At 31.3% G+C, this 14395-nt stretch overlaps 1 protein-coding gene across 2 annotated transcripts; it reads left to right on the top strand.

Annotated features, from left to right (window-relative positions):
- The first annotated feature begins 376 nt into the window (after positions 1-376).
- LOC123210313 (extensin-like) lies at positions 377-1324 on the top strand. 2 transcript variants are annotated; one of them, XM_044628599.1, is made up of 2 exons: positions 377-683; positions 714-1324. In XM_044628599.1, exons 1-2 carry the CDS (start codon positions 599-601, stop codon positions 1019-1021), a joined length of 393 nt encoding a protein of 130 aa, XP_044484534.1. In that variant the 5' UTR covers positions 377-598; the 3' UTR covers positions 1022-1324. The 2 variants fall into 2 exon arrangements, with proteins under 2 accessions (XP_044484534.1, XP_044484526.1); XM_044628591.1 differs by having other exon boundaries at positions 378-1324.
- Positions 1325-14395: the final 13071 nt, after the last annotated feature.

The following is a 14395-nucleotide window of genomic DNA, read 5'->3' as shown; positions in this document are numbered from 1 at the left end:
TTATTAAACTTCAATAAAATGATGATGATAAAGTCATGTGGAAAAGGGTATTCAAGTAAAATCAACCGACCACGCTACAGAGTTGTTGAATTTGGAAAAGTTAACGCGGAGAGGATGACAGACTGTGAAGGGAAGGTGACGAAATTTTATATTGTCAAAAATGTTGATGGTAGAAAGAGACATCTTACTTAACCTAAGCTACCTGACAAAACACGAAAATAGCCCTTAATTGGACAGGTGTCGCATCCTCATTTGTTTGAATAGGTACTGATTCTATAGCCAATCCTCGAAGAAAGTTCACACCGGCATCGCTTGGCTAGCTCATCATGTTATGTGCGTGGCCTGTATATATATATACGTTAACGCAGCATAAATAATGCACAAACAATTATAGTTTAAAACGACTTGAGGAATCTCTTAGAAATTAATATTTGATATTGAATAATAACCCCACTCTCCATTCTTATTATATATAACCCTCTCCTGTTTTCAGTTCCCTCACTCTCAAACGTTTCTCTCATCTTCTACAGCTCAAATACTTCTCTTCTTCTTCTTCTTCTTCTTCTTCTTCTCTCAATTCTTCTAGAGAAAAATCAGAATGAGTTCTTCAATGCTTAAAGTTCTCTTCTTTTTGGGTCTCTTGGCCACTTCATGCATGGCTCAAGCACCCACACCAACTCCAACACCAACACCAGTGAGACCACCAGTAGCAGCACCAACACCAACACCAACACCAGAGAGGCCACCAGTACCAGCACCAACACCAACACCAACACCATCACCAAAACCCTCACCGACTCCATCACCAGCTCAATCACCGGAATCTGCACCATCTCCTCGTTCACCGACCCCACTTCCAGTCACTCCTCCAACTCCATCAACAACACCTCCCGCTGCAACTCCTCCCGGCAGTACTTCACCGCCCGCTCCCAGCGGTAGCTTTGTCGACGGATGGGTCAACAGAGCCGCTATCTTTGGAACTGCTCTAGTTGGAACTTTCATCGCTGCTTTTATGATTTAGAAGAAGTAACGTTTTCGGCTTTCGGATCGAGAGATCTGTTATTCTCCTTTGTTGATTGAGTAGTGTTTTATTATTATTTATTTGGTTCTTTTCTTGTATTTTTCTTGGATTCATTTTGTTCTGATTGTTGATGATCATGGCGATGATTAACTCAATATTGTTATTATTGGGTTTGAGGTGGGGTGATTATTTTTGTGGGGTCGAACAACACGTGTAAAACATCTGATGGGGAATGAACAGTGGTGGAGAGGGGCCTGGTGTACATCAAATAATAGTGGAATAAAACAGTTTGTTATTCTTTTATTTGATTTTCCATCCGAATTCAGCTAATAATAATTAATAACATTGGAAGAAGTCTTGGAAATATTATCATCGTTATGAATTTAAGTTAAATGTGTTGAAGCACAAGCACAGGACTTGTCATTGTCTGTGAACGTCTGATTAATAATCTTCACGGCGAAATGACTTTTTTTTTTTTTCTTCTAAAGATTCGTAGTATTTATCATCTACAAAATTTCTTTTAAAAAAATTATAATTTTTAAAAAATTATTAAATATATTTTTATGTAAGATTTATATTAATTTTAGAATTAATAATGATACAAAACACAATTAAAAAAAGTCACTAATAATGTTCCATATCGAAAAACTAGCAACATTCGGTGGTGCGATTTTGTCAAATTTACACTTTAAGTATGTGAGTGAATTGGATCACACTTTATAGTATAATTCTAACCAAATCTCATTAATCAAATGCAATTTGATTGGAATCATATTTAGAATAGTATAAGTTGGCTAATCACACTACTTTTTGCAAGATTAAGTCAAATTACACTATCTAAAATGAGATTTCAATCAAATCACATCATTTTATTTGATTGGAATAATATCTAACCATGTGTTTCAAACTAAAATTAGTCAAAACACACTATTTGAAAGTAATTGTGACTAAGTCATACTAGACCAATATTAATCTAACTATATGAAATAATGTTAGGTTCAGGTTTTGATTTCTTTAAGATCATTTTTAAGTGATTAGTTCTTAAGTTTTTTTTTTTTTTGGTCAATATTAATTCTCAAATCAGTAAAAGAAATAATTATTTATTTGTATTATAGAAATATATATTTAAAAAAATACTTTTTATAATGAAAACTATATTTAAATTTTTATCATAATTGGGAAATTATTATTTTTTCCAATCTTTATGGATGAATAAATAAATACAACAAATTTCGGATTGGAAAAAATATCATTTGGCGAATCATTACTCAAGAGAATTTGGAGCCAGCCACCATTACAAACAATATAAAAGATATTTCCCTTTGTTCCCAACCCTAATTATATATAAATCATGATGTGAATTTGACCCACTAAAAATTGTTGGGGGCTGAGAATATAAATAAAAAATAATACATTAAATCAAGAAATTTCGAATATAAGAATATAATTTGATATAATAATAAATGTAATAAAGAGATAACTTTTTATAGAGTTCGATAAAAAAAAAGTTAACAACCTATATATTTATCTTATTGTTATTGATTCTAACAAGATAAATCAAAATACAAGGCGAAAAAACAAAATATTATATATTATCTATGGGGGTGAAATCAACCTCTTTTAGGGTAGACTTCAGTTTGCCCTTAAATTTCATGAGATGATAGCTTAAGCGTCATATTTATCCTGCAACTTTATAGGTCACATCGATCACTTCCTCCTTCAACATGTTTCCTTTTATTATATTTCATCAAAGCCTACCCCTAAAAAGATGATCCTTGCAATTTTTGGTGTGTCTAGTTGTCATGTCTGTGTGATTTGTGAACTATGGTGTCAATCTCTATCAACTATCTGTGATTCTACCAAACCTGAATTAGAGTCTCTAATTTGTGGGTTATATTTTCACATTAATGATTTCGTTACCTTAATTTTGCATGCGAATTAGAAAATTATCACTTGTGGTGTAAGAGAAGTTAGTATTTGAATAAGTGTTTCTTCAAAGGAACATATGTGTTGATTAGTAAATAATGGTGGAATGCCAGAGGTAATGGTGGATTCAAACCAAGTCGAATTTGACTTAAATTCATAGTTAAAGGTTCAACTCAAGCTTGTTTGAACTGATGCACTATTTCATTAAAAGATTGTTAATGAGGTGAATAATACTATTAACAAGATGAACAATATCATCGAAAGGATAGACGATGTTGTCAAAGGGGCAAATGAGCGAAACTGAAGCAAAGTTATAACTATTGTTAGGGTAGTGCTCTAGAGCTAATCACCACAATTAATATTTGATGTAATCTTTGATATTTGATTAATAAAATGACACTTCTATTATTTGTATTTTATTTAAAATAAATAGTTGTCTTAAGAATAGTTGAATCGTGAAAAGGGTATCATTCTTTGGTACATGATCATGAGAACCCTATCTGCACATTAACTGATTGTTCTTAAAATGTTTGTAATTAATTACCATGATAAAGGGCATGAGTAATAATAATAAAGTTATCATAACGTTGAACAATCTCTTTGAAAGATGATGACAGTTCTCATGTATCAAAGTTATTTGTTGACAACTTGATGCAACACATAGGTACATATTGAAAACATATCCACTAGAATGACCTGTCAAGAGAATTTTATATAGATGGTTGCTCTAGTGTTTATAAAAAATATCCTCTTAATGAACAAAGAAACATGTAATCCTTAGACTTAAGATTACCATACTATTTTGTATAAAGATTGGTATGGTTTGACCCCAATTCAATATAGTCTAGTTAGAATATTACTAGAAAGGTGATAATTGGTTATATCAAGATCTATACAAAGACTATGGTGTATTCATGAAGGATTCGTTACTCTTGAGAAAAAGAGCTAATATTTTAGTTAGGGCTTATTGATGGATGTTAATAACCAATCAAATTTGTGGCCACTGTGGGATTGAGTTGATGCTTGATTCAATACTATTTGGTCATTAACAAAAGTTAATTTATGTAATTTAAAGAGCCTTGAGGGAGACACTTAATCTGTACGTTAGCCTCTAAGAGATGTTGTATGATGAAGAGATTGAATTATACGAATAATTATATCACTGACAAGTTAAAAGAAGTCGCATGCTAACCTCTACTAATCGAATGGTCATAATGTCTTACTAGAGATCAATCTTGGTCTGTATTCGAATGGATGTCGAGCCAAGATCCTAACATGAATCCTTTATTTATCCTATGGGTTATACACAAAAGGAGTTGATGAACTTTGAAGGCGTGAAGATTATCTAAGTTAGATTCGATCTAGATTTCAGATAGAAAATTTAGAGTCTTAAAAAGACCTATAGATCCGAAGTATATTTTATTATACTTTGGAATCTTAGTGTAATAAGCTTGAGTTGTTGGGTTGTATGGGAGAATTGATAGGATTGAGTTAGATTGAGTTAAATCTACATCCCTTAATTTGAAATTCAAATTAGGATAATGATAGGATGTTGTCCTATGTTCATTAATATTACAATCTCCTAAATTTAGGTTAAATGCAAAAAAATGGTGGGAGTTAATGAGATATTAATGAGGGAATATACATAATTATTGCGTTGACCAAATATACAGCTTTTCTGAGTTGCATATGAGTGGGACAATTCCCACCCATGTAATGCATGCCTAGGATACTCATCGGTCTTGGGTAAGCACAGAAGAGCCATACGAGACATGTTCAAGTTCCGATCGACACTTGTGCATGTGTATAAATATGTGTCTTATCTCATTTTTTAAACACAAACATAATTTTATACTAAAACCCTAGCAAGCTAGAGAAAATTTCCACCTTTCTTTGAAAATACATATTGCCCTCAAGTTCTAGTAAACTTTAAGCGTAGCATAAGCCTTTCTCGTGTTGTTGCTTTATGCGTATTCCAAGGATCAAGCCTATGCTTGGTTTTGAAAGCAAAAATTCACAACCTTTTGCCATCAGAGAAAGGTAAAAGAGCCGCTAAAATAGGTATATTGGATAAACACCTTATATGTGTTATTTCATGTTTGTGAATTAATCATATTATGAGATGATCTAAAGAGGGTTTCGCGGAGTGTTTGTATTGTTAAATTAAAAATTTTAATTTGTTATTTCATTGCTGAAAACTGCAAAATCCCTATCGTTATAACTTAAGTTTAACTTATTCAAGTTTTACATGGATTCAAACTTGAGTCAATTCAACTAAAATCCATCCTATGCAAATGCTCCTTTTGACAGAAATTTTGATTTTGCTACTAAATCTATGACCAGTTTTCAATTCATCATTTTCTTTACTCACCATTTGTGTATATAGTTTTAGTGTTCTATAACTTTTAAGATAATATAGTAAGTAATGACGTAATGTAGGACATGGTAGTTCCAATAGGAGCACAACCATACTTAGTTGTAATTGTTGATTTTAAGAAAGATGATTCCATAACAATATTAAATGTTCATTAAATATCAATGATTGTTGTAATCATGCATAGTCCTTATTTCTTGTTTTTTAAACTTATAGAAAGGATATTTACTTCTTAAGAATTGACCTTATGAATAGAGAGGCAGGATGATGTTTATTCACTAGCCACTAGCATGTCAAGAGTCATGCCCATAATTTAACTTAGAGGAGTTTTTAACCACCTAAAAAAATAAAATAGAAGATATTTCTTTTTTTTTTTTGCAACCTTAATTATGAATTTAAAAATAAAAAAATATATTATTTATTTATTTATCATATGATGTGAACTTAACCTACTAAAAATGATGATGACGTATCCAGATAGATCAAACTTTTACCAAAATTAATGATTAAGTAATTTTGAAGTTAAAGCCTTGCCAAATGCCCTAATTTGGCTAATTACTCCATCTTTGGTTCATTATCCCCAATTACACTATAACAAAAGCCTTTGGTTTCACTATTTATACTTTCACTTTTAATATGACAATCATAATCGTCATATGCATTTTGTTTATGGGCAAAACTCATTAAATGAGTTAATTTTTTGATAAATTTACTCATAATTTGCTTTTTTTAATCAATCAAGAGTAATAAATCATTTTTTGATCTACCATAGCCTCTATTCATCAAATTAGATGGCTAATCACTATCATTTTGACAATAGTTTCTCAAAAACTATGTTGGGTTGGTGTCAAACTATATTAATCCTTATATAAGACAAACTAATAACCTCAAATAGAAAGATCACATATATTATCATCTATTAGAAGATGTTCTATAGATACTAGAACAACTAATTATGAAGAATCCTATTAGTGGGTTAGTCTGGTAGACATAACTACATAACATACATTCATGTGTTACACCAAGATATCTTTGAACAACTTTGATATGTGAGATATGTCACCATATTTTGGTAAAATTGTTTAACAATATGATAGTCCTAACTATGTTACATATGTCTTTGGTTAAGGTAATATCGGGACTAGGAGCGTTTCTTGAACGGACATCTTAGGTGATTATTAGGTTCTCATGATCGATTGACACACATTGATCCTTTTATCACAGTTTTACTATTCTAAGGATATTTATCTACTTTTGTGCATAAGATTCATAATAAAGATAAAACAATTTTATTAAATAAAATCATGATTACAAAATGTTTAGACAATCTTGACGATTGGCTTTTATGAGTCAAGTGGCTAGCTGATTACCTTGAATCAAAATTCTTTGTCATGACTGATTTCCCACAATGTGCATGTGGTGGAAATTGGTTGCAATTTCCATCACCATTATTCTTCAACATCAATTTGTGTTGCTTAGTTAGCAAAACATTAGATTCAATAACAAGAGCACAATTCACAACAATTGGACATTGTTTCTCCTCTAATGAGGCAGTGGCATAGGAGTTTCCAAGATTTGCAGTGGATCAACACTCAATATTTGAGACCTTACAATTATGTAGCCTTTATCAAGTCCTATAAAGAAAAAAAATTAGAAACCATTTCTTCATTCACATGGATTACATCTTCTATACTATATCACAAGTGCACCCAAATTTACATTGTGTTATTAGATGAAGGCCTTGTAACTCACCTTAAATAGATTTTAGTTTGTCATAGAAAGAAGAAATCAAAGACAGTTCCATAAAATAATATAGAGTTTTTCTTTCTCTTGTTGTAAATGAGTTATAGTGTTAGTGATTAATGTAGAAATTAGTTAGTCTATTTTCTTAAAGTTCAAGTGTCATTGTCTTTTACTTGGTCAATTTGTAGTTATTGAAAGTCCTAGTCTAAAGCATTGTGAGTTGTGTTTCTAGTTTAATGGAGATATTTGTTAAGTAGTTGTTATGGTGCCTAGACTTTAAGAATTTTATTTTATTTGTTAGTACTTAATAATTTTAATTTTTCTACTTAATATTTCTTGTGTCTATAACTTGTTTGATATGAAGTTCTCTTTGATTTTACCTCTTTATTTTTGTTGTTATAGAAAGAACCTTGTGAGAGTATAACAACCATTATGTTTATAACATCTTGTATTAGAGCTCCAACAGAGTTCCTATGGCTAACAATAACATTGGTATCAATCCATCAATTCTTTCCATTCCTATTCTTAAAGGTAGTTGATATGATGCTTAGAGTACCAAAATGAAGACATTTTTCATCTCTCAAGACTTATGGGAGCTGGTAGAGAAAAGGTACACAAAAGTGGGAGTTTTAGTTAAGGATTTTAGAGATCATCAAAAGACAGATGTGAAAACCTTTTTTTTTCTTTCAACAAGTCATGGGTGAAGTTATTTTTCTATGCATTGAAATAGCCACCTTCTTAAAAAATGATATCAAGTTACTTCAAATGTGCAATTTGTCAAGTTATAAACTCTTCGATGGAACTTTAAGAACTCTTTTATGAAAGATGGAAAGTCTTTTTATGCTTACTATACTAAGCTATCAGAGATTGTTAACTAAAGTGAAAGTACAATAAGGATGTATTTGAGCAAAACGTTGAAGAAAAAATTTTGAGAAGTTTGGCCAAGAAATATGAGCATATTGTAGTTGTCATAAAAGAAGAAAATAACTTAAGTTGATTGTTAATAAGTTGTTAGGGTCCTTACAATCTCATGAAAATAGGTTGAAGTAGTATGATGCCTAAGGTGTGGTGGAAAATGCATTTTATATTAAGTTACAACCATATAAAAGGAATTCTAACAACAACAATGAGTTAGGCAATCAAAGCAACAACTCTAAGTCAAGTGGCAAAAGAGTTCATGAATGTTATTCTCATCATGGAATGCAAGGCGATGGATGGTAAAGTGGTTGAAATCAGAATTAGAGAACAAAAGAGAAGATTGACAAACCTAATAAATTTCAACACTAATATTGTAATAAGTTTGGTCATATTTAAAAGGATTTCAAGTTGAAAGAAAAACATGCCAAGTTTGTTGGACAAGATTCAAACAATGAAAGTAAAGTTTATTTGTGGTTTGATGTACTTTTACCATGTGTTCTCCGAACGTTTGTTTTATAGATAGAAGTTACAATAATCACATGATAATAAATTTGAAAGCCTTTATCAGTTTAGATTAGTTGATACAAACCAATGTGACAATGGAAAAGGTGATGTTTAGATACACTCAGATGGTAAAAAATGTATTAAAGGTGCACTTTATGTCCTTTATTTGAACTCCAATTTGTTGAGTGTGGTTCAATTTCTAAGAGAAGGCTACTCACTTGTTATTAAGGATTTATCTTATATTGTATTTTTTGATACAACTGAGAAGAATTTGTTATTCAAATTGCCAATAGCCAAAAACAATATGTTCCTTCTTTACCTTGATGGTGAAAAAACATGCTTTCAAAACATCATTAGAAGACAAAAATTGGTTATGACATTACAAGTACAGGTACTTAAATTTCATAAGCTTGAATTATTTATCCAATAACAATTTAGTGGATGGAATGCCTTAAATCCAGCCTATCAAATAAATTTGTGAAAGCTAATTTTTTTGGGAAACAATATTAGGAGGCTTTTCCTAAGGGAAAAGTTGGACGAGTATCCAAATCCATTGAATTGGTGCATGCAAACATGTCTGGGCCCATAAGAACTATTTTTCTTAATAATAAGACTTATTTTATTATATTTGTTAATGACTATAGCAGGTTTGCATGGGTTTATTTTGCTAAAGAAAATTCTAAAGCACTACATATCTTTAAGAAGTTCAAAAGTTTAGTTAAAAAGCAAATTAGGCATTTCTTAAATATTTTGAGTATGACATATCTTTAGTCGTATTAAGACACATGAATTATTGGGTTGACATAAGATTCTTTTCAGTTGGAACTCAAACATACATCACCAAAATCAATTAAATTTCAGCTTATTTTTCTTATCACATACGAAACTTTTTTTCAAAGCCTATTTACAATAATGACAAATGAATTTCTTAAAAAATATTAAAATCGACGGTTGCAATAAGGCATTATAGGTTGATTCTCAAGGTAACTTACAACCTAATTTCTTTTTGTCATAATTCCAGTCTAGACTTATAACCTGTAACTCCTACAGGTACATCTTAAAGGCAAAATAGTCTTTATTTATGAGTTTAATTATTGTGTGAAGGATTAAATGTGACTGGAAAGTAAAAGTGTGAGTTTTCTGTAACATACAATTGTGTATATGTCTATGTGTTATTCCCACATTAGTCAGTTAAGGTGATTCTACGTAAATTTTAAATTTAAGTGACACACAGTCATATGCCTTAGACATATGCCTATGTATGTTGAACTCGGATTCAATTTTTTATTTAAGGCATGATGCCTACATTTTAGGGATTTTTATCCTTAGTCAAACGCGTACGCCTTTTAGAGAAAGAGAGAGATTTCAAGTCTAATCATTCAACCTTTGTATTGTTACTTAGGTGATTGTTTTCTAATGACATAGTGTAGGAAAATCAAGTGAAATAAGGCTTCTTGAGTTATGGTCGCTATAAAAAACATCTAGAGGTAAGTAGGGCCTAAACTTATCCCTATCCCTAATGAGTTTATGATCATATAATAACGATTACTGCTAGAACCAAATATAATGATGCGTTTGAATATTAATAGTTTATTATTCTTTTGGTTATATAACATGTATTAAATGATCAAGCTCTAATATTGAATGATTAAGCCTAGACATGGTAAGATATATGCTACATCATTATGGTTGTTTCCAATAGTCAGTGTTTGGATAAAAGGTTTGGTCGTTTTGATGATCTAAGTGTGGATGTTATTGTTTCATATGTTCATGGTGTTATACACTATTCTGATTATGTTTAAAAATAATATCATATAAACCTTGATTAAGAGGTAAAGATACTTGAAAGGCATGATGTTTATAGATTATAAGTATATTGGTATGCTTCGTATCAAAAGGAATGTGTAGAGACCAAGTTAGGGCACAAAATAGGTTTCTCGGTCGACTTTTTGGACCATCTTATGGTCTTGTGGTATAAGACACATGACCATGTGTACAAATCCCAAAATTTAGGTCGAGTTATTCTAACATTATGACAATCATTAGATGTCATTAACTAGTGAGTGGTCAAATATAACACATGAAATTCTCATGCATAATTTATGCACGAATATGTGTAAGGGTGAAATGACCAAAATACCTTTACAAAGTGACACAATTGAGACAAGTTTAAAAAGCAAAGTGAAATAAGTATCTGAAAAGGGCACACTCGTGTGCATTGAAAGGTTAACATATGAGGAGATACCATAAGGATATAACCATGTGTAGGGAATAAAAGAGACATACCCCTTGTATCCACATACACACACCTATATGTGTAAAGTAGAATAAAGAAAAAAGAAAAGGAATTAGGTTGAGAATTTATGGGTTGGCTTGAAAGATAGTATAAAGATTCTAAATACATAGTAATACCTTATTTGTTTACAAGTAAGTTATAGGATGACACCAGATATATTTTAGGTTGAAGCGAGACTAAGCCAAGTTGAGTAAAGGCTTGAGATACATGCATGTTATACATCATAAGATCATTACGAGGGGGTACTATAAGTATGCCTTCCTTATATTGCCAGTAGTAAGGTACGTCCGTAATAAGACATCAAACCAATATAAGGTACTTGTTGGCAGCAGAGCCTAACTAAGGTATAATTTGGTATAGTAGAATAGAAAGATAACTTACATAGTTAAGGTGTTAAGTCCCTGTATTTGATCTAAACTGATTGGCCTAGTATGCAATTACAATTAAAACTCCCAGATTTAAATGCTTCTATCAAATTTAGTATGGTCATGTTAAATAAGGATCCAAGGGAATAATTTCTTAGTGATCGAGCGAAACATAGTTCAATCAGAGAGTTATGATATATAGATTAGATAATCCCTATAGTATAATATGAGCACAAAGATAGTATATTAGACCTATTCCAATTTTTCTAAAATGTATACTACTTTCTTAACAACCATCTCTTCGGTGGATGAGCCTACTTGCTTTTCTCAGGCCGTGAAACATGTTTACTGAAGGGATACCATAGCCAAGGAGATCTTTGCTTTAAAAGCAAATCATATGTGGAGACTTGAATCCTTGCCACCTAGGAAATGTGCTATAGACTCTAAATGGGTATACAAAGTAAAATTTAACATGGATGGCATGACTGAATGATAAAAACCATATCTTGTGGCTAAGGGATACACACAGATTGAAGGTGTTGATTTTCATGAAACATTTGCTCCTGTAGCCTAACTAGTCATGGTTAAATGTCTACTTGCAGTTGCTTCAGTATGCAATTGGGAACTTCACCAGTGAGATATTAACAATGTTGTCTTACATAAGGATCTTGAAGAAAACGTTTACATGAAAATTTCTCAAGGCTTTGCTAAATAGGGGGAATGACGTTTTGTCCTCTTCAAAAGTCAAAAATTCACTCAGTCCTTACTTTCAGTTGGTTTTATATAATCTTCTTTCTATCATTTTGTTCACATTTACACAAGGAGAATCTTATCTTGTTGTACTCATTTACGTTGATGATGTAATTGTTGCCAAGAATGATTCCGTTAAAATTTCCTAGCTAAAGCAATATATGAACACTAGGTTTCATATCAAGGATCTAAGAAAACTCAAATAGTTTTTAGGTTTTGAAATGGTGCGTTTTTCCTCCGATATCTCATTAAGTCAACGCAAATACGTCCTTGACATCTTAGTAGAGTATAGTCTTACAGGTTGCAAGCCATGTCCTTCACTTATGGATTAATAGTAGACGTTTACTATATCTCACCGTTACATGTCCAGATATTAGTTACGCAGTATATATCCTCAGCAAATTCATGCACAAACCAAGACAACAACACTTTGAAGCTACTATATAGATTTTACACTATCTCAAGAATGCTCTTGGCCAAGGCATTTTCCTTCCTTTTAATAGTTTGTTGTATTTATAGGCATATTGCAATGTAGATTGGGCTGGTCATCCCATCACTCCACAATCCACCATTAGATATACAGTGTTTTTGGGATCCTTACCTATTTCATGGAGATAAAAGAAATAGTCTATCATTTCTCGATCCACAGCTAAGGTTGAATATAGAGCAATGGCTACTACTGCTAGTGAAGTTGTTTGGCTTGTTCGCTTGCTTTCAGATTTGGGTGTTTCTCATTTGCACCTAGTTTACTTGTTTTGTGATAATCAAGCAACCTTACACATTGCTGCAAATCCTGTCTTCACGAGCGTACCAAACACATTGAGATAAATTGCCATTTTATTCAATAACATATTCAATCCAAACTCTTACTTCCTCGTCTAATTTTATCTGAGCACCAACTAGCTGACATATTAACTAAGACCCTTGGTCGAGATCGGTTTCAAGCTTTGTTGGGCAAGTTGTGCATTTACAATCTCTATGCTTTAACTTGAGGGGGAGTAAAAGAGAAATAAAACAGAATCTTCTGTAATTATTGTCGCATAAATTTTGACTAGAATTATTATTGAACATATTATGAGAATAATTAGAATCTGTTATACATATTGTAGGAGTGATTCCCTCATCATTAGTGGCTTGATTGTAGTTTCCTATAAGTAGTATATATTATACCTGATACATGTACAATAACACAATCCAGAATTTTCATACATTCCAAAATTTTCAAACAATGTTACTATTAAAGCGATTTTGTTTGACCTTTTGAGAAGAATTGTCAAAGAAAGAATTTAAATCCAATTAAGGATTGTGATTAAAAAAGCTCTAGTACTCAATGCGCTTTCATCATTCTAGATATTCATCAATAGCTAAGTTATTAAAGGAAGATTTCATTTTTTTATGAAACTTCAATGGAGTAAAATGTTATTTCTAATAGAATCCTCAGCAGGTTTTTGTATAAAAATTAAACTTGAAAGCTTAGTTTAGGCTAATAGTAGCGGAGACTTTATCCCTGGCCTTTGATTTCAATTATCTCATCTTGCTATGAGTATTGTGAAAAGAGTGACTTTGTTTCATGTAGTTATTATGGATCCTTTTCAACACACTTTGTGTGATATTCATATTTGTTGATAAAATCTTATGTTTTTTCTTCAAAAGTAAAAACCTATTGAAATTGATTATCCCACTACTTGATATTTGTTGCATGAACTATCAACTACTCCTCATCTTTTAATCAAATACTGTAAGCATTCTAATATTCGATTGTAATGGACTTTCTATCACAATCATTATATATGATTGAGCAAGATATGATTGGAAAGTGAATTGAATTGGAGTTTGTGTCATTTATCAGTTATCACAATCATTTTTTCCTTTATCATTTTCATTGTTATTTCTATCATCTTCTTATATCTTCAAGACCATCCATATGAAATATATGCAAATACTACAACAGATGGCGAATGGAAGTTGGATAATTCTATGTTTGTTATCATTTTGTTATCATTTCTTATAATAATCTCATAGTGAGAATTGTGTTATGTTTTTGTTTGTGTTGAACTAATTCATTCATGTTTTCAGTTTGTATATTAATATCAATTGTGAAGTAAGCTACTAGGAAGACTAGTTGGTGATTTGTGTGATTTGGTTGGTTTTTTGGGGTGAATTATTGATGATTTTATTAGGTTAAAATTGGGTTAACCATTAAAGAATTTTGCTACTAGTAGGGATAGCTCTAGTTTTATTCATAGTAATAGTAGTGTGGGTTTAAGAAAAAAAGGAAATATTAATGAAGACTAAAACCCACTGTGGAAATGTATAATAAAAATTGAGAAATTTGGGGAAGCAGGGTTACATGCAAATGGGTTTATAATTTTTGTCATTAAAAAAGGCAAGGGATTTATGCTAGAGTTAGAGTTCAACTATTAAAAATTATGGAGAAAATGATTGGCACTTGTTCTAAAGTGAAATTTGAAGATTTATCATAAATGAGAAAACTAGAA

This window comes from Mangifera indica, chromosome 1 (assembly GCF_011075055.1).
Source record: "Mangifera indica cultivar Alphonso chromosome 1, CATAS_Mindica_2.1, whole genome shotgun sequence".
NCBI lineage: Eukaryota > Viridiplantae > Streptophyta > Magnoliopsida > Sapindales > Anacardiaceae > Mangifera > Mangifera indica.
This window is presented reverse-complemented; position numbering and strand designations above follow the sequence as displayed.

Coding starts and splice junctions, on each gene's coding strand:
- LOC123210313 (XM_044628591.1), top strand. CDS start 599: ATGAGTTCTTCAATGCTTAAAGTTCTCTTCTTTTTGGGTCTCTTGGCC.